The 14,175-nt window shown below is 33.7% G+C and overlaps 2 protein-coding genes across 2 annotated transcripts in view; both read right to left on the bottom strand.

Moving 5' to 3' along the window:
• LOC125653998 (serine/threonine-protein phosphatase 6 regulatory ankyrin repeat subunit B-like) overlaps positions 1 to 14,175 on the bottom strand; it is a 1,068,599-nt gene that overhangs the window by 771,691 nt on the left and 282,733 nt on the right. The window lies entirely within an intron of this gene.
• LOC125654487 (pre-mRNA-splicing factor ISY1 homolog) lies at positions 3,583 to 8,810 on the bottom strand. The gene is made up of 8 exons (XM_048884448.2): positions 8,796 to 8,810; positions 8,404 to 8,509; positions 7,791 to 7,903; positions 6,040 to 6,157; positions 5,428 to 5,487; positions 5,181 to 5,303; positions 4,831 to 4,970; positions 3,583 to 3,648 (listed from the first exon to the last, which is right to left on the bottom strand). The coding sequence occupies exons 1-8, from the start codon at positions 8,808 to 8,810 to the stop codon at positions 3,583 to 3,585; spliced, it is 741 nt and encodes a 246-aa protein (XP_048740405.2).

Here is a 14,175-nt window from a genome sequence, read left to right as displayed (position 1 = left end):
ATGGGGACAGAACCGAATTACATTATCATGAAATACTTGTAATTATGTCTCGAACGAATATACACTGAAACAATTTGTTTATAATAATAGATCTGTCTTTTATTTACAAGTAATAATTATTTGTAGTTGATTACATAATTTTATTCATTCTATAATAATAGGTTACTAGAAGTCGACTTAATATAAATTTACTCCACAATGAAAGCATTTAGCAAATTATATGGCTCTAATGATCCAATTTTCAAATCAATTCGTCATGAAGTTGAATGTTGTCTGACGTATTTCATACCAATTGATCAGCCATTCTTTACATACTGTATGTGACTACAAATTACTCCATTTACCTGATTAAGATATAAGGCTCACGGTGAATGTGACCTGTCAACAGGAGATGTTTACTCCTCTCGGGAACCTGATCCCACCTGATGTGTCCAGGGATTTGTGTTTGCCCCACTTTCAATTTTGATAAATTCAGGATTAATGAGATGGATTATTGTTCATTATCTTAATTCACTAATTTGCCAACTATAGACTTCTGGAGAATGTACACCCTTAGCTGACAAACAGTATAATGGGGTTTTCCACGGGTCTAAAATTTGGCGATTCCCTGTCTCAAAGGTATGCTAGTAATTTTGGCAGAATAATTTTTGGCGGACAGGGAAGAGTTATTTCTCTGACAAATACTGAAGTCGCAATTCATTGCATATTTGCATGGGGAATGACATTTTGGCGGAAAGCTATCTACCCACTGATCATGAGCATAGAACATTGTATGTTTACTATTTAGTGATGAACATAGAAAATTGTATATTTGCTATTTAGTGATGAACATAGAAAATTGTATGTTCACTATTTAGTGATGAGCGTAGTTTGCATATTTACTTTGAAAAAAGGGGGATGGGCGGGGCGGTTATTTAGAACATTTACAGTAAAATATAATTGACTTTCGGCAATGTTTAAGCCATTGTTATACTTGTCTATACGGTGAGGTAATCCACTCGATAAGGTCATGTTCATTGATTTTATACACCGTTTTTCAAATCGTTGAAACTTCCCTGTAAATACACAGATATATAGTAGGTATTACAAGTAAAAGGTCAGTCATACTGTATTTAAATGGTGGCTTTTAATTTTAGAGAGTTCAAAAAAGTTCCAGGAGGCGCTTGTAGGGGTAGGGGCACTCAACAAGATGAATAAGGTATGCTAATTATCCTGAGCCGTCTCATCATTGTTCAAAAGGTGACCAAGCTTGAGGATATGAGATACATTCCATCATATCATGATTTGGGTCCGGCCTCAGAACCTAAACCCCTGGTGCAGGTGTAAGTAATTTTACATTTATAAGTCGATATCCTTTTGATAACCAAACATACAATATTTCTTCACAAAACACTGAAGTAAAGAATACAGCATAGTGCCATGGATGTGTCGACTGCTCAATGCTCATACATGTAGGTATATTTTTCAGAGAAAAATATCTTTTATTTTATTTTATTTGAAAATCATTTCTGAACTGAAAAACTGACTGCTATAAATCAAATATGAAATCTAAACGAACCTTTATTGCAAAACTACGGAAGCCGATTGGTGCCAGGGTAAAGAATTAATATTTATTTAACTGGCGGCCGCCACTTATTATCTGGCGGCCGCCATATAAATCAACTGGCGGTCGCCAGTTATTTTATCTGGTGGACGCCACTTAATATATACATGGCGGCTACCATTTGCATGCAAAAACAATTTAATTCGTATTGCTGAGTGATTATTTTGGAAAGATTTAGAATAGTACGCAAACACACAGCATCGTTTTTCAAAGCGTAGGGACAGTCTAAATTGGAGGGAGGGGGCTCCGTTCATCCTTCAATTTATCAGTTCATTCATTATTACATTTTTACTATTCATTACTACTACCAAAAGAGTGGGGTGGGGGCCAATCCGCCAATTAATCTTATTTCATGTGTGAAAATAGCTTAGTTTGCAAGTGAAAATAACAGAAATTGAACGTTGTCAAAAACATGGAGGGTCAGCCCCGTGGTTATACGTATTTAACAGTACAATCGAAAAACAATAATTTAATGCTCTTAATTGCATAAATATCACATACATATTACTATTGGGGAGGGATTCACTCCATTTTGAGAGAGAGATAAAGAAAGAGAGAGGATTGAATAACTGGCGACAGTCATATAAATGATTTAAATCAACTGGCGACCGTCACATAAATTAAGTTTCGGCCACCCGTTAATTTATGTGGCGGCCGCCAGATAATAAGTGGCGACGCTAGATAATAAGTGGCGGCCGCCAGTTAAATAAATGTCAATTCTATACCCTGGCACCTATCGGCTTCCGTACAAAACATCTTTACAGAAATTGTATTCGTAAATTTTAAAACTTTGACCTATTGTAAAAATATGACTGCTTAAACATAAAATTTTAGCACTTTATTTCCTCATATACAATCCTTTGTTAAAGAAGACCTTGAGTGTGATGTTCTTGCAGTCATTTTAAGTATATATGGCTGTTCAGTAAAAAATTACTGAGACCATTTAAATTGCAGATATTTGTGTTCCTATAAATAAGTTACTATAAATTATCCCTAGATTTTTTTTTTAATATATAGAAAAGTGATTGTTTTCAATTAATTATAATGAAATTAGTGAAAATTAGTGAAAGAAAAGGATTTTAGTTGACTTATCTTTGGCACTATATTGTATAATATGCATTTTCGACTCCATACCCATTAATTTAGGTCCCACCCAGGTGTCCAGGGATACTAGATGCATGTATCACATTCTGGTAGAGAATACATGTGGGATCTTCACGCTTTACATACATTAGTAGGTAACGCAAAAGATATGCATTTTCACTAAATAAGCATAACGTCCTAGTACCAGATCGTCATGAATTTCACAATTTTGGTCCTTGCTCATCATGATTGTGAAAACACACGTCAGATTGCTAGATGCCCCTCATTTCACAGATTGTACCATTAATTGTTCGTAGTTTTGACCCCTGCCGTATCACCAGATCTGCTGCATGATGGGATCATGTATTTCACAGTTTGGAAGAATCTTTCTCATTACAAGATTTTTAAAATTGCATTAATCATATTTCAAAGGTTGGCACAGTAATCATATAAAATTCACAATCTTGGTTCCCCTTCCCCTAAAATACTCCATAAACTAAATTGCTAAAAAGAAAAATCGCCACGAGCTATCAGTGATTATGTTTAAATTCCAAAATAAGACCGCAGTGACCTACTTTTGGGTAATGGTGTACACCCCCTAAGATGCATCAACTGATCAAGTCTGATGGTCCTAAGCCCCATGATATGATCCAGGCACAATTTGAATATGTATTAGCCGTAAAATTCCAAAACGAGGCCGCAATGACCTCAATGTACTCTCTGGCTTGTGATACCACTACCACCCAAGACACACATCAACTGGCCAAGTTTTTGACGGTTCTACGAGACCTGTCAGTTTCAAGATACAAAGTATGATCCGGGTACAAACACGATAAAATTCCAGAAGGAGGTCAGACCTGTCTTTGAGTCACGACACAACACCCCCTAAAGATGCATCAGCTGACCAGGATTGATAGCCCCAAGTCTCGCAGTGTGAAAGGTGTGGTCCAGACACATAAAATCTAACAGAAGAATGAACAAACAAAAATACAACCATCAAAAGACGGGCATATAAAAAAAAATCACACCGGTGATATGCTGTTTCAGTGCATTGCTTATGGATGTTTTAATTTCCCTTGATCCTGATTCCATAGTAATACAAAACTACAATTATTAAGATGATATTGTTTTATTTCCATGCTCAAGTTTGATGCACAGTCATGTTGTAATACAAAAGTATAAAATAAAAAAATAAATGTTTGTTCAGATTGTATATTTTGAGTGATGATACGCACAACGACAAAATGAACTGGAATTATCTCTCATTTTTTAAATTTTAAACATCAATGAAGCAAAAATGAAGCATCAATGGATCAAATTCAGCATAAAATATCACTATCATACAATGCAACAATACATCAAATTAAGTTGGACAAAGGATTTGACATTAGAAGTAATCAATGAAGTAACCACTATACGATGTAACAATACAATGAAGCTATGATGTAGTAATAATGAGGAACATTTTCCGGTTGTCGTAAATATACTATAATGACGAACCTCATAATGAAAGACATCTTAATGGCAAACCACATAATTATGACACATCATATAAATGTTAAACCATTTCATATAAACACGAAACCACTATGTAATGGTAAAAAAATAACAGGATATAACAGATCCACAGCACAAAATTAAAAATCTACACCATACGATATCAGAACTGCTTATGATATGAGATCAGCAGCATATGATATGAGAACTGCACATAGTACTCGGTAATAGATCCACGCCATGTAATTAAAAGTCAATACTATATAATAAAAAAAATTACAGCACATATTTGAATATCAACAGCACATAATATCAAAGGCATAGCATGTAACCACAGCATATGATTATAAAACCACAGCATATAAATATGAATCCATGATAAATAATTATGAAAACACATCATATAATTTAATAACTTAACATTAGACAGATACGGCGTTCCATAGATAGGAGACTACTCTTACGAAGGAATAACATAAAACTCCCACAGAGAGAGTGTGACCCCCCAAATAATGAATAAATAAATAAATCACTTTTAAAACAAGTGGCTAGTCTTAATCAAATGATGCTAAAAGCAGAGCATGGCTACGTTATAATTCCTTTTATAGCATCAGCTTGCAGCTACATACATACATCTCTACACTCACATTAACAAATGCATGCATCCTGGTATAATATGGTTTTTCCTCCTCCACCACATCTACTTCCTCCTCCTCCTCAACATCTTCCTCTATTTTCTCCACCTCTTCCACTTCCTCCTCCTCCTCAATTGCTGTGTCCTCAGGAACTTCCCTTCAAGCAATGGTGTCCTCTCTTTTTACCAGTTCTTTCATATCTGAAAAATATACAAAAACAAACTTAATATTTATCAAACATCATGCAAATCATTTCCCTTGATGTTGCAGATCACAAACAGGTGGAGTGAGTTAAATGGTTTTTTTTATGTTAAATGTATATCTTTAAACATTTAATATACCAAGCTCTTATATAGAATTACCTCTCTCCTCCATCTCCTCTTCCTTAGCAACAATGAGACCAATGCCTTCATCCTTACAACCATGGCAATCATCATCTACATCATTCGTCAGCCTGAGTAGTCTCTTCTTGAGAGGAGGGGGTGCTGCAAAATAGTACACAAATGAGATGTTAAGTAGATATTCTTATAAAATATATATTTTGTTTTTTTTTTCTGAATGGCATCTCCTCTTCCAAGGAAACAATGGGATAATCACCTTCATTCTTACAACCGCAGTAATCAGCATCGATAAACAGCCTGAGTCGTCTCTTCTTGCAAGGAGGGGATCCTGCAAAATAGTAACCAAATCAAAATTAATGTCAAGTAGATATAGGAAAATGAAAAAATACTATAAACACTACTCTTTGATCCAATGTAAATTGTAGGAAAATATTACATCCTGTATATATATATATGTAGGAGGAGAAGTGTTCACAAGCTATTCTATACCCGCCACCCCTCTTAGATCCACTATAACTTTAAGGCTAACGATTGGATCCACCTGTCCAGACAATATACACATCTGCAACGTGCCAAATCTATTGGATAAACAACGGTATATAGGAGAAGTGTTCACAAACTATTTTACATCCTCCACCCCTCTTAGATCCACTGTAACTTTTAGAAATATAATTGGGTCCTTGTGTTCCAAGACTATGCACATCTACCGATGGGAACGAAACACTGTTAAACGATGTCAAAATTAGCCCTGTAGGAGGAGAAGCGTTCACAAGATGTTATCGGACAGAAAGTACAAAAATAATTACCCCCCTCGGAAGTGGGAAGACATAAGAATGAATATACAGCATTGTGGGTTTCTTTGTCTGAGACAAATTCTTACCTTCTTGTTGAAATAATTCCCTGATGCCAGGGAGATCTTTAGTGGCACCAAAATATTTATATCTTTCGTTTCCGGGAACTTCTTTCCACTCAAGTTTCATCATCTTGGGTCCAATTTCCTAATTAAAAGCAAAAATTAAATCAAATTAGAGATACAAGCAAATTTATGCATTTATAAAAAGTTTGTTCTCACTTAACATGAATAATACTATAGTATTTACATCTGCTTTGCACTTAGAAAGAAATTCATATCTTCCTAGCCTCCCGATAGATTAATATTCTATTACTAAATATTTCAATATTTTTGGTTGATCATGGTTGGTTGGTTTCACGTCCCGTTGAAGATTTTTCACTCATATTGAGACGTCACCAGTTGTAGGTGAAGTACCATAAATGACATATGCTTCGCACTTACGGCCAACACAGCGAGAGTTCTTTAACGTACCAACGCCTGCCGCGACACGGGACCAATACTTATAAGTTAACTATTTTCACTATCTATTATTTGATATCAAAGTGCATTATTTGATCTACATCTGTACTTTCCATTAAAAAATTATGTTTTGTTATTTGTGACTGTTAATGTGACGCCAAAGTTTAACGATTAAGATTAACGATCCCGCAAAATTTTTAATTATTTTTAGTATAGAGCTTTTCTCACTTCTGCCATTAAAAGTTATCTTCTAAAGGGAGACAACACAGTTGTCACCCTGCGCGTGAGGGAGACATCACGAATTGTCTCCCTCCACGTGACCAGCCCTCGACCAATGAAATTGACTAATATTATTCTTAAGGATAATAATTGTTTTGTCCTTCTGTCATCCTGTCTGAAACTTTAACCCTGCTAATAACGTTGGAACAGTAAGTGCTAGAACTTTGGTATTTCACATGAGTATTCCTTGTGACAAGACCTTTTCATGGGTACAAAACCTTTTGACCTTGACATTTGAACTACTTTTTTAAAAAAAATTGACATTTGTCATAATGGTAAATATCAGAGCTTTCATATTGCACATGAGCATTTCTTGTGACACGATCTTTCTACTGGTACCAAGATATTTGTCCTTGTGACCTTGGCCATCTTAGGAATTGGCCATTATCGCGGGCATTTGTGTTTCACAAACACATTTTGTTGCAAATATTTTTTAACAATAAAACAATTGCAATTATAAGTATGAATGTGAAATAATGAAATAAATGATATAGGAATTAAATTCTGATACCTTTATCTGTTTTATATCATTATAGTATATAGTGATCAGACTACCAGTAACATAATAAATAAAGTAAATGTACTTCAGCTGCTCTGAATTCTCCTTGATGCAGTAAATAATTTATTGTTTTAAGTAAAATAATTAAATATTACAATTTTAAAATATTTTTGTAATAGTTAGTAATCAGTAGTATACCGTAAGTAAAAACCAAGTAATTTGTCATTGCTTACATATACAAATTTAAGTAAATATGAATTACTAAGTAAAACTTTTGTTTTAGTGTGTTCATATCCGAGAGACCCGTGACTCTCACTTCTAAATGTCGAGCGCTTGATGAAGGACTAACCAATACTTATATCTAACGGGGTCCTGGCACCAGCTGGGCTCGACCCCCCCCCCCCCCAACTGGTTACGAAGCAAACGCTCTACCACTGGTGGATCATGTTATTTTTAAATTGTGAATGATAGGTAGAATATTTCCCGCTAGTATCTACGTTTACACATTCTCTATACTTACAAAGTAAACGAAACAACTCACCTTGTAATCAGGACCCCCAAGGATCTGGATCTGTTCATCCCATTCTCCCTTCTCAAGTAGAAGTATGTTAATCTGATCGTTCAGATCTATCAGCTTGAATTCTCCAAGACCAGCTAAAAAGTACAACAGAAATTTCACTACAGTGGGCAAACACGTCTATCTAGTCTAAGCATATGCATAAAAAACTACATTCACAATCTCTAAATCCAAGATCGTTAACACGGTAATCAGGACTTTCAATTTGGTGCCAATCCTCTACCCCATAAAGCTTGCTCCTCGAGTCAATCTAATTTAAATTAGATGTTAGATCCGCTTGCATACTCGCTACACAAACGAGTATGCGAGCGGATCCAACATCTAATTTTAATTAGATTGTCCCCGAGTCTGCATTTAGCTGCTTCAAATTTCAAATTAATCACTAAAACGCTTACTTATCAAAAGCCCCGATTGACTTTTCAATGCCTCGCATTACAATGTTTCACATAATTCACACTACAATGTTTCACATTACAATGATTCACATTACAATGTTTCACAATATTCACATTACAATGATTCACATTACAATGAAACATGTTATATAGACCATTTCTCAATCTTTATCTCTACATACCATTCTGAATCTGCTCCATCTTCCTGGAGATTTCGTCGATAATTTCTTGCCTCCATTCTTTTGCTCTTACTAAGTCCTCACATTCTGTTGCAGGGTAAGGTCTTTCCTACGAATAAAAGTATAATATTTATTTTTATATCCATGGTTTTTTTTTTAACTTAGATTATTTCATTCAGCATGGATAAAGAAAACAATTATTTGCATCATCTGATGATATTGTTAATGAAAATTGTGTGTGCAGAGAAATTTTGAAAATTCAATAATATTTAATGATCAATGAGGAAAACCAGGACTGGTAGAATCTGAATTTGTCTCATCAAACGATAGTATCTTCTCATTAAAAGAAAATTTACTACAAGATTTTTTATGAAAGTTAACATAATATTTCAGACCTGCTCCTTGGACATTTCTTCCAAATAAGCCGCTATCCACCTGGCAATGGGGGTCCTACAAACAACAAATTTAACAGAATGAGTAAATAATGCACCGAATGAACTTTCTTCAAACTCCGACTCGAAATCAGGAACTCAAACGAGAACTGATCGACAAATCCTCTAAAGATTCTGACTTAGCAGTACAATTACAAGTAAGATAATATTAGCTGCATTCATTCACAATAAGCCTGTGGTGTGAAATCTTCCCACCTGTATTACTAATGCATACATATAGAAATAAAAAAATCTCTGCGTGCGTAAATTGATGTTGAATGAATATTTCACAGATTATTTATACTTGCGTAATACGAGGAATATATATACAGTACATGTACACTGATATCTTCACTGTGTACGAAAAAGTTATAGTATATAATTATCTTCACTGTACGAAAAAGTTATAGTATATAATTATCTTCACTGTACGAAAACTTTATAGTATATAATTGTCTTCACTGTACGAAAAAGTTATAGTATATAATTATCTTCACTGTACGATTGATCAATTATTGAAAGTATATCTTCATTGACTAACTCTACTTATAGAATGTTTTAAATGTCTATTTTATACTTACATAGCTTTTTGACTACTTGTGGCCTGAAAAAGAGAACAGAAAGAGATTTTAATTAGCAGTAGCAAATGAGAAGTATGCGGCAAAAATATCGATAGGGGCCATCTACTTCTTAGGATGTACCTGTGTATCAAGTTTGATGTTTGTCAAACTAAGAGTTTTCAAGATACTGATATCGGATGGGACCGTTAAATCTGAGATCCCGTGGCACAGCAGGTGTTGCACGATAAAGATCCCTCCCTGCTCAAAGGCCGTAAACGCCGAGTATAGGCCTAAATTTTGCAGTCCTTCACCGGCAATGTGACGTCGCCATGTGAGCTGGTGAAGACTAAATGTGAGTGAAAATTCCTCGCTTGCCCATGCATTCTTTGCTAACTTCACTTCCCGTATTGATTTTACATGTAACTAATAGACGACAAGTTCTTGAGAAATAGATCTATAGAAAAAGTATAAACATGTAGAAATATTTTTTTTTCTTTTCAACAATTCAATTCAATTACATATTTATATACAACTTTATTTTTTAAATCACATGGAAATAAATAGGAAAAATCTTCTCAAGAACCACGAGGTGGTGCACTTGTAGATTAATTATATTTGTTTATAGCAACTTTGAGAACCAAAGCGAGACTAGGCTTAAAAGGTATTCAATGATTGGCGTACGGATAATGAAATTTTGAATGATTTGATCAAAACGTTTATTGTTAAATAATGATAAAATTGAAGTGAATCAAATGCACATGACCGGTACATGATTGAAAGTTGACCTTTTTGTGCATGAGACCTTTTTGAATAGTTATCTGCTCTTTTTAAAAATAATAAGTAAAATCTAAAAAATAAATTTAATGTGTGCAGTAAATGATCAATTTTGTTTCATATTTTCATAGAAAGAAATTGTATACATGTAACTTTTCGCTAAGAGATTTGAATGAAAATGTAATTTATTTTAAAAATAATTTGATAAAACATGGACTTCAATATAAAATTCTAGGTGAAGTTAAGAATAATACCATGATTACAAAAAAAAACAAAAAAACCAACACCTTCCATCTACTATATATATGAAATATGGTCGTTAAACATTAAACACCTTAAAATTCGCACGGGGATGTATGGGAACATTACTTTAAAGATACTTTTTTCAAGAACCGCCATGGACATCTAAACTATCACCCCAGGTCATTACATATTTCCAGTTTCAATGAAATTATTTTTTTTCTTATAATTTGTTTTGTACAATGTATATTGTTGGGCCATTGTTACATACCAAATCCAAAGGTGTTTAATCTTTCTGTGTTAGTGTTCCTCTATATATAAATAAGGCGGCTCAGGTGAGCGTTGTGACCCATGGGGCTTTTGTTTCATTTCATCGGTATTATGTTTATATAACGTTAGCAGTTAAGGGGGTATGCTACACCAGAAAAAATTGATAATGGATGAAAAGTGGAGGATATGCACCACAATATTTCGAAATTGAAAACTTTCAAATTTACTTTATTTAGACAAAACATAAAATGCAGTTTTAGTCGAAAGTAATTTGAAAATTAAATTAAAAACCCCTGCTAGACTCAAACCCGCGACCAACCGTTTAGCAATCGACTACAAGTACATATAAATATTAGCGCATGATATTTAAATTTCCAAGATCATGTTCTATCTTATTTCTAAAAACAAAATAAACTAAAGAAAAATGAATAAATAACAAAATGGGGGAGGAGGTAAAGAAGAATAAATCAAACATAAAAAAGGGAAAGATAACAAGAAAATCAAAGATCATGAATTTATTTAACCCGATGAACTATCACTCATAGATAGAATTAATTATTGATGTAATTTGTCGCTCATTACTTTCACAAAACAAAATAATGATAATCGGAATCAAGTTGGCATAAAACATTTGGTCTGCTCGCTAAAAACTGATACTATTGACAAATATTATAAAGAAATGTTTATTTAAGCGTTACAGGGCGGATCCAAGAATAGCGGTTACGAGAGGTGTCACTTTATGAGGCAGGGGATCTACAGCGAAGCCCCCGGCATCGTCTCAAACCACGGGTTATTGTTACATAGAAATAGAATGAAACAATAACCCGTGGTTTGCGAAAATGAACCCCCGGAACCTCCTGGATGTTACAGATTTTATAGGGCTTGGAATATATCTTCTATTTAGTCATTTGTACTGCTTCCTATCATTTTTTTATATGGTGAAATTAATGAAATGACGCAAATTTTAAGGGTTCTTTTTTTTGTTGAAAAAATTAAGTTATTCCAATATACAATGTAGAAATTCAAGAAAACAATATTTTGTCATTTATTTCTCAGGGAGTGAAAGACATTATTGCTTCTTTTATCGTTTAGTACATTTTTCTAAACAAGATATCACGATTTACCTTAAATTTGAAAAGTTTAGTGGTGGGGGGGTGTGTGTGCTAAAATATCCGGAGCTTACACATCGATAAATTCTTCAAAAAGAATCTTTGATTCCTATAATACCAATTCATTCACTGCATCAACAATTTCAACAATTGAAATAGTTACCCCGCACTATGTTATTTGTTGTCAGGTGCACATGAATACATTTATTGATGTGTAAACTCTCGTTCAGCTTTATTTTTGTCCAATCAAAACAATTGTAATATATATCATTAGAATTATCAAGATTTATGCATAACGGGAAAATAAATGTTGTTGGAGTCTTTTTCAATAGTTTTTTGTAATAAATCTTGTTAACCATAAAATATATCAAATGTCTAAGTTATATATGAATAGCCAATCATATGTTTGAAAATATTGAATCCAAGGGCGATAACTCTGTTTTCATAGAATCCCTTATTAAGTCCATTATGCGATAGATTTTTCACAAACATTTTGCATATTTTTTTTTTAAACGGTTTCATGAAATTGCTATGAATACTATTATATCGTTTTAACCAGTTTTTGTGAAATTTTGATAATGCTGTTTAAGGAAAATTGCAATTTTCTGACGTTGATAACAGTATATATAATGTGCTAATTGATAAAAAATTTGTTAATACCGCAACATACTTATTTTATCACTTTTATTTGTTACTAAGATCTATTATTTGAAGAATCAACAATCAAATATAAGAATGAACCCATAATTCTAGAAGGGTGTGGAATTACCTTAAATTATGAATTTTTTACTCTGTTTAGTAGTACCCTTTATAACGCATGTTAATTTTGCAGTCATAATTAACATTTTAAAAATGACACGTTACCCAAAGAATGATGGAAATGTGATGCATATAATAAATTTAGATCAATACCATCTCGTACATGTATATAATATACCGCAATCTCTGTTTACAAAACAAACAATAAACTCTCAGAAATGAGCTTCTGTGATAATGTATAACCTTAAGTTTTTGTGAAATCTTCTAAACACATTAAACAGTAAATTTTGAGCAATAAAAATGAGGAAAAAATTGAGGGGGTGAGGATGGAAGCGTTAATCAGTCCCTTTAGCAGATCTTATATTATCAATATATAAAGAAAAACATACCATAGTGTTATAGTATTCTTGTAGATTCTACGATTGCAGTCAAAATCACAGCTATATAGAATTTCGGAACTTCGGAAATCTTGTAGAACTCTCGTAGCTTCTATTGCAGCCAGCAGCACAACTAAAGACTTTTAGAACTTCTGTTTTGTTACGGCTATATATATGGGGTATCTAAAGATGTTTGTACAAGATTTAAACAATGAGTTTCACTACTCAATTCCCTATTAATCATAATTAATCTGCCACGATTGTTCACACTCTTGTCAAAATCGCGGGTTCAGCGAATACCCATGGTGTCGTCACTAATTATAAAATTTTGAGTTGACACCTGCGTGTAGTACTCAAATCATCCGGACAAACATCAAACACATACCGCCTCTCAATGACAGATGCGACCATAGATCACGCCCGGACTATTGGAATCGGCCTAGCGTCAAATGAGCACCCGAATTGGGTGTGTATATAGTACCAAGCGTATCCGCCCCTATTATCTACCGCAAAACAAGTTTGGATATTTTGTTTTACTTAGAAGTCGATAATTACCTAAACACCAGAAGTAAATTAACCACGGGTAAATCTCGGAGAAAATGTCTTAAAAAATCACTACTTTACAAAACTTTTGAAACGTTTGTTTCACTAAGCGGCCCCACATGGAGCCTAGTACATGTAGTACAAAAAAGTGTATTCAATAATGAACAGTAATAAAGACAACAGGAATATGATATCATATGAATATCAACATTATTATCCTAATGAATTTGGCATGGCTTATCACAGTAAATATATTTCAAAATACATTAATTCATTATATAGCTAATATTATTTGGACAAGAATTTACACCTTTCTGGAGAAAAAGTAAGTCCGGGTTAACAGATATCAGAATTCATCATCTACTTATTGTTTGTTACAAAATGTAAATTTATCCATATATTCGTTTGGTAATCGGGGGAAAAATGTAACCGGAAAAAAAAGGCACGGGGAAAAAGGCACAGGGACAAAAGTCACAATATTAGTAGAAAAGAAGAGTCATAGGAAAAATATTTAAATGCAACAATATTTGATCGTTTGTAGATTAAAGTCATTTTTGTGGAATATTTATAGGGTAATAATAATGTCCATGCATATTACATGGTGGTGATTACATGTCACTGTGTTTTTCCTTTTCGGTTGAGATGTCGTTTCAGCTTTGCTCTCACCTTATATCCCAAAACGAAGAAACCAAACATACCCCTCCCCAATAAC

The sequence above is a fragment of the Ostrea edulis genome, chromosome 7, assembly GCF_947568905.1.
Source record: "Ostrea edulis chromosome 7, xbOstEdul1.1, whole genome shotgun sequence".
In the NCBI taxonomy this organism is placed as follows: domain Eukaryota; kingdom Metazoa; phylum Mollusca; class Bivalvia; order Ostreida; family Ostreidae; genus Ostrea; species Ostrea edulis.
This window is presented reverse-complemented; position numbering and strand designations above follow the sequence as displayed.

Bases quoted from the DNA above. Each gene is read 5' to 3' on its own strand.
- LOC125654487 (XM_048884448.2), bottom strand. The intron at 6,158-7,790 runs GTGAGTTGTTTC...GCTTTTAATTAG, and splicing joins TTGGGGGTCCTGATTACAAG to GAAATTGGACCCAAGATGAT. The intron at 4,971-5,180 runs GTAATTCTATAT...CTTGAAGGGAAG, and splicing joins AGAGGAGATGGAGGAGAGAG to TTCCTGAGGACACAGCAATT.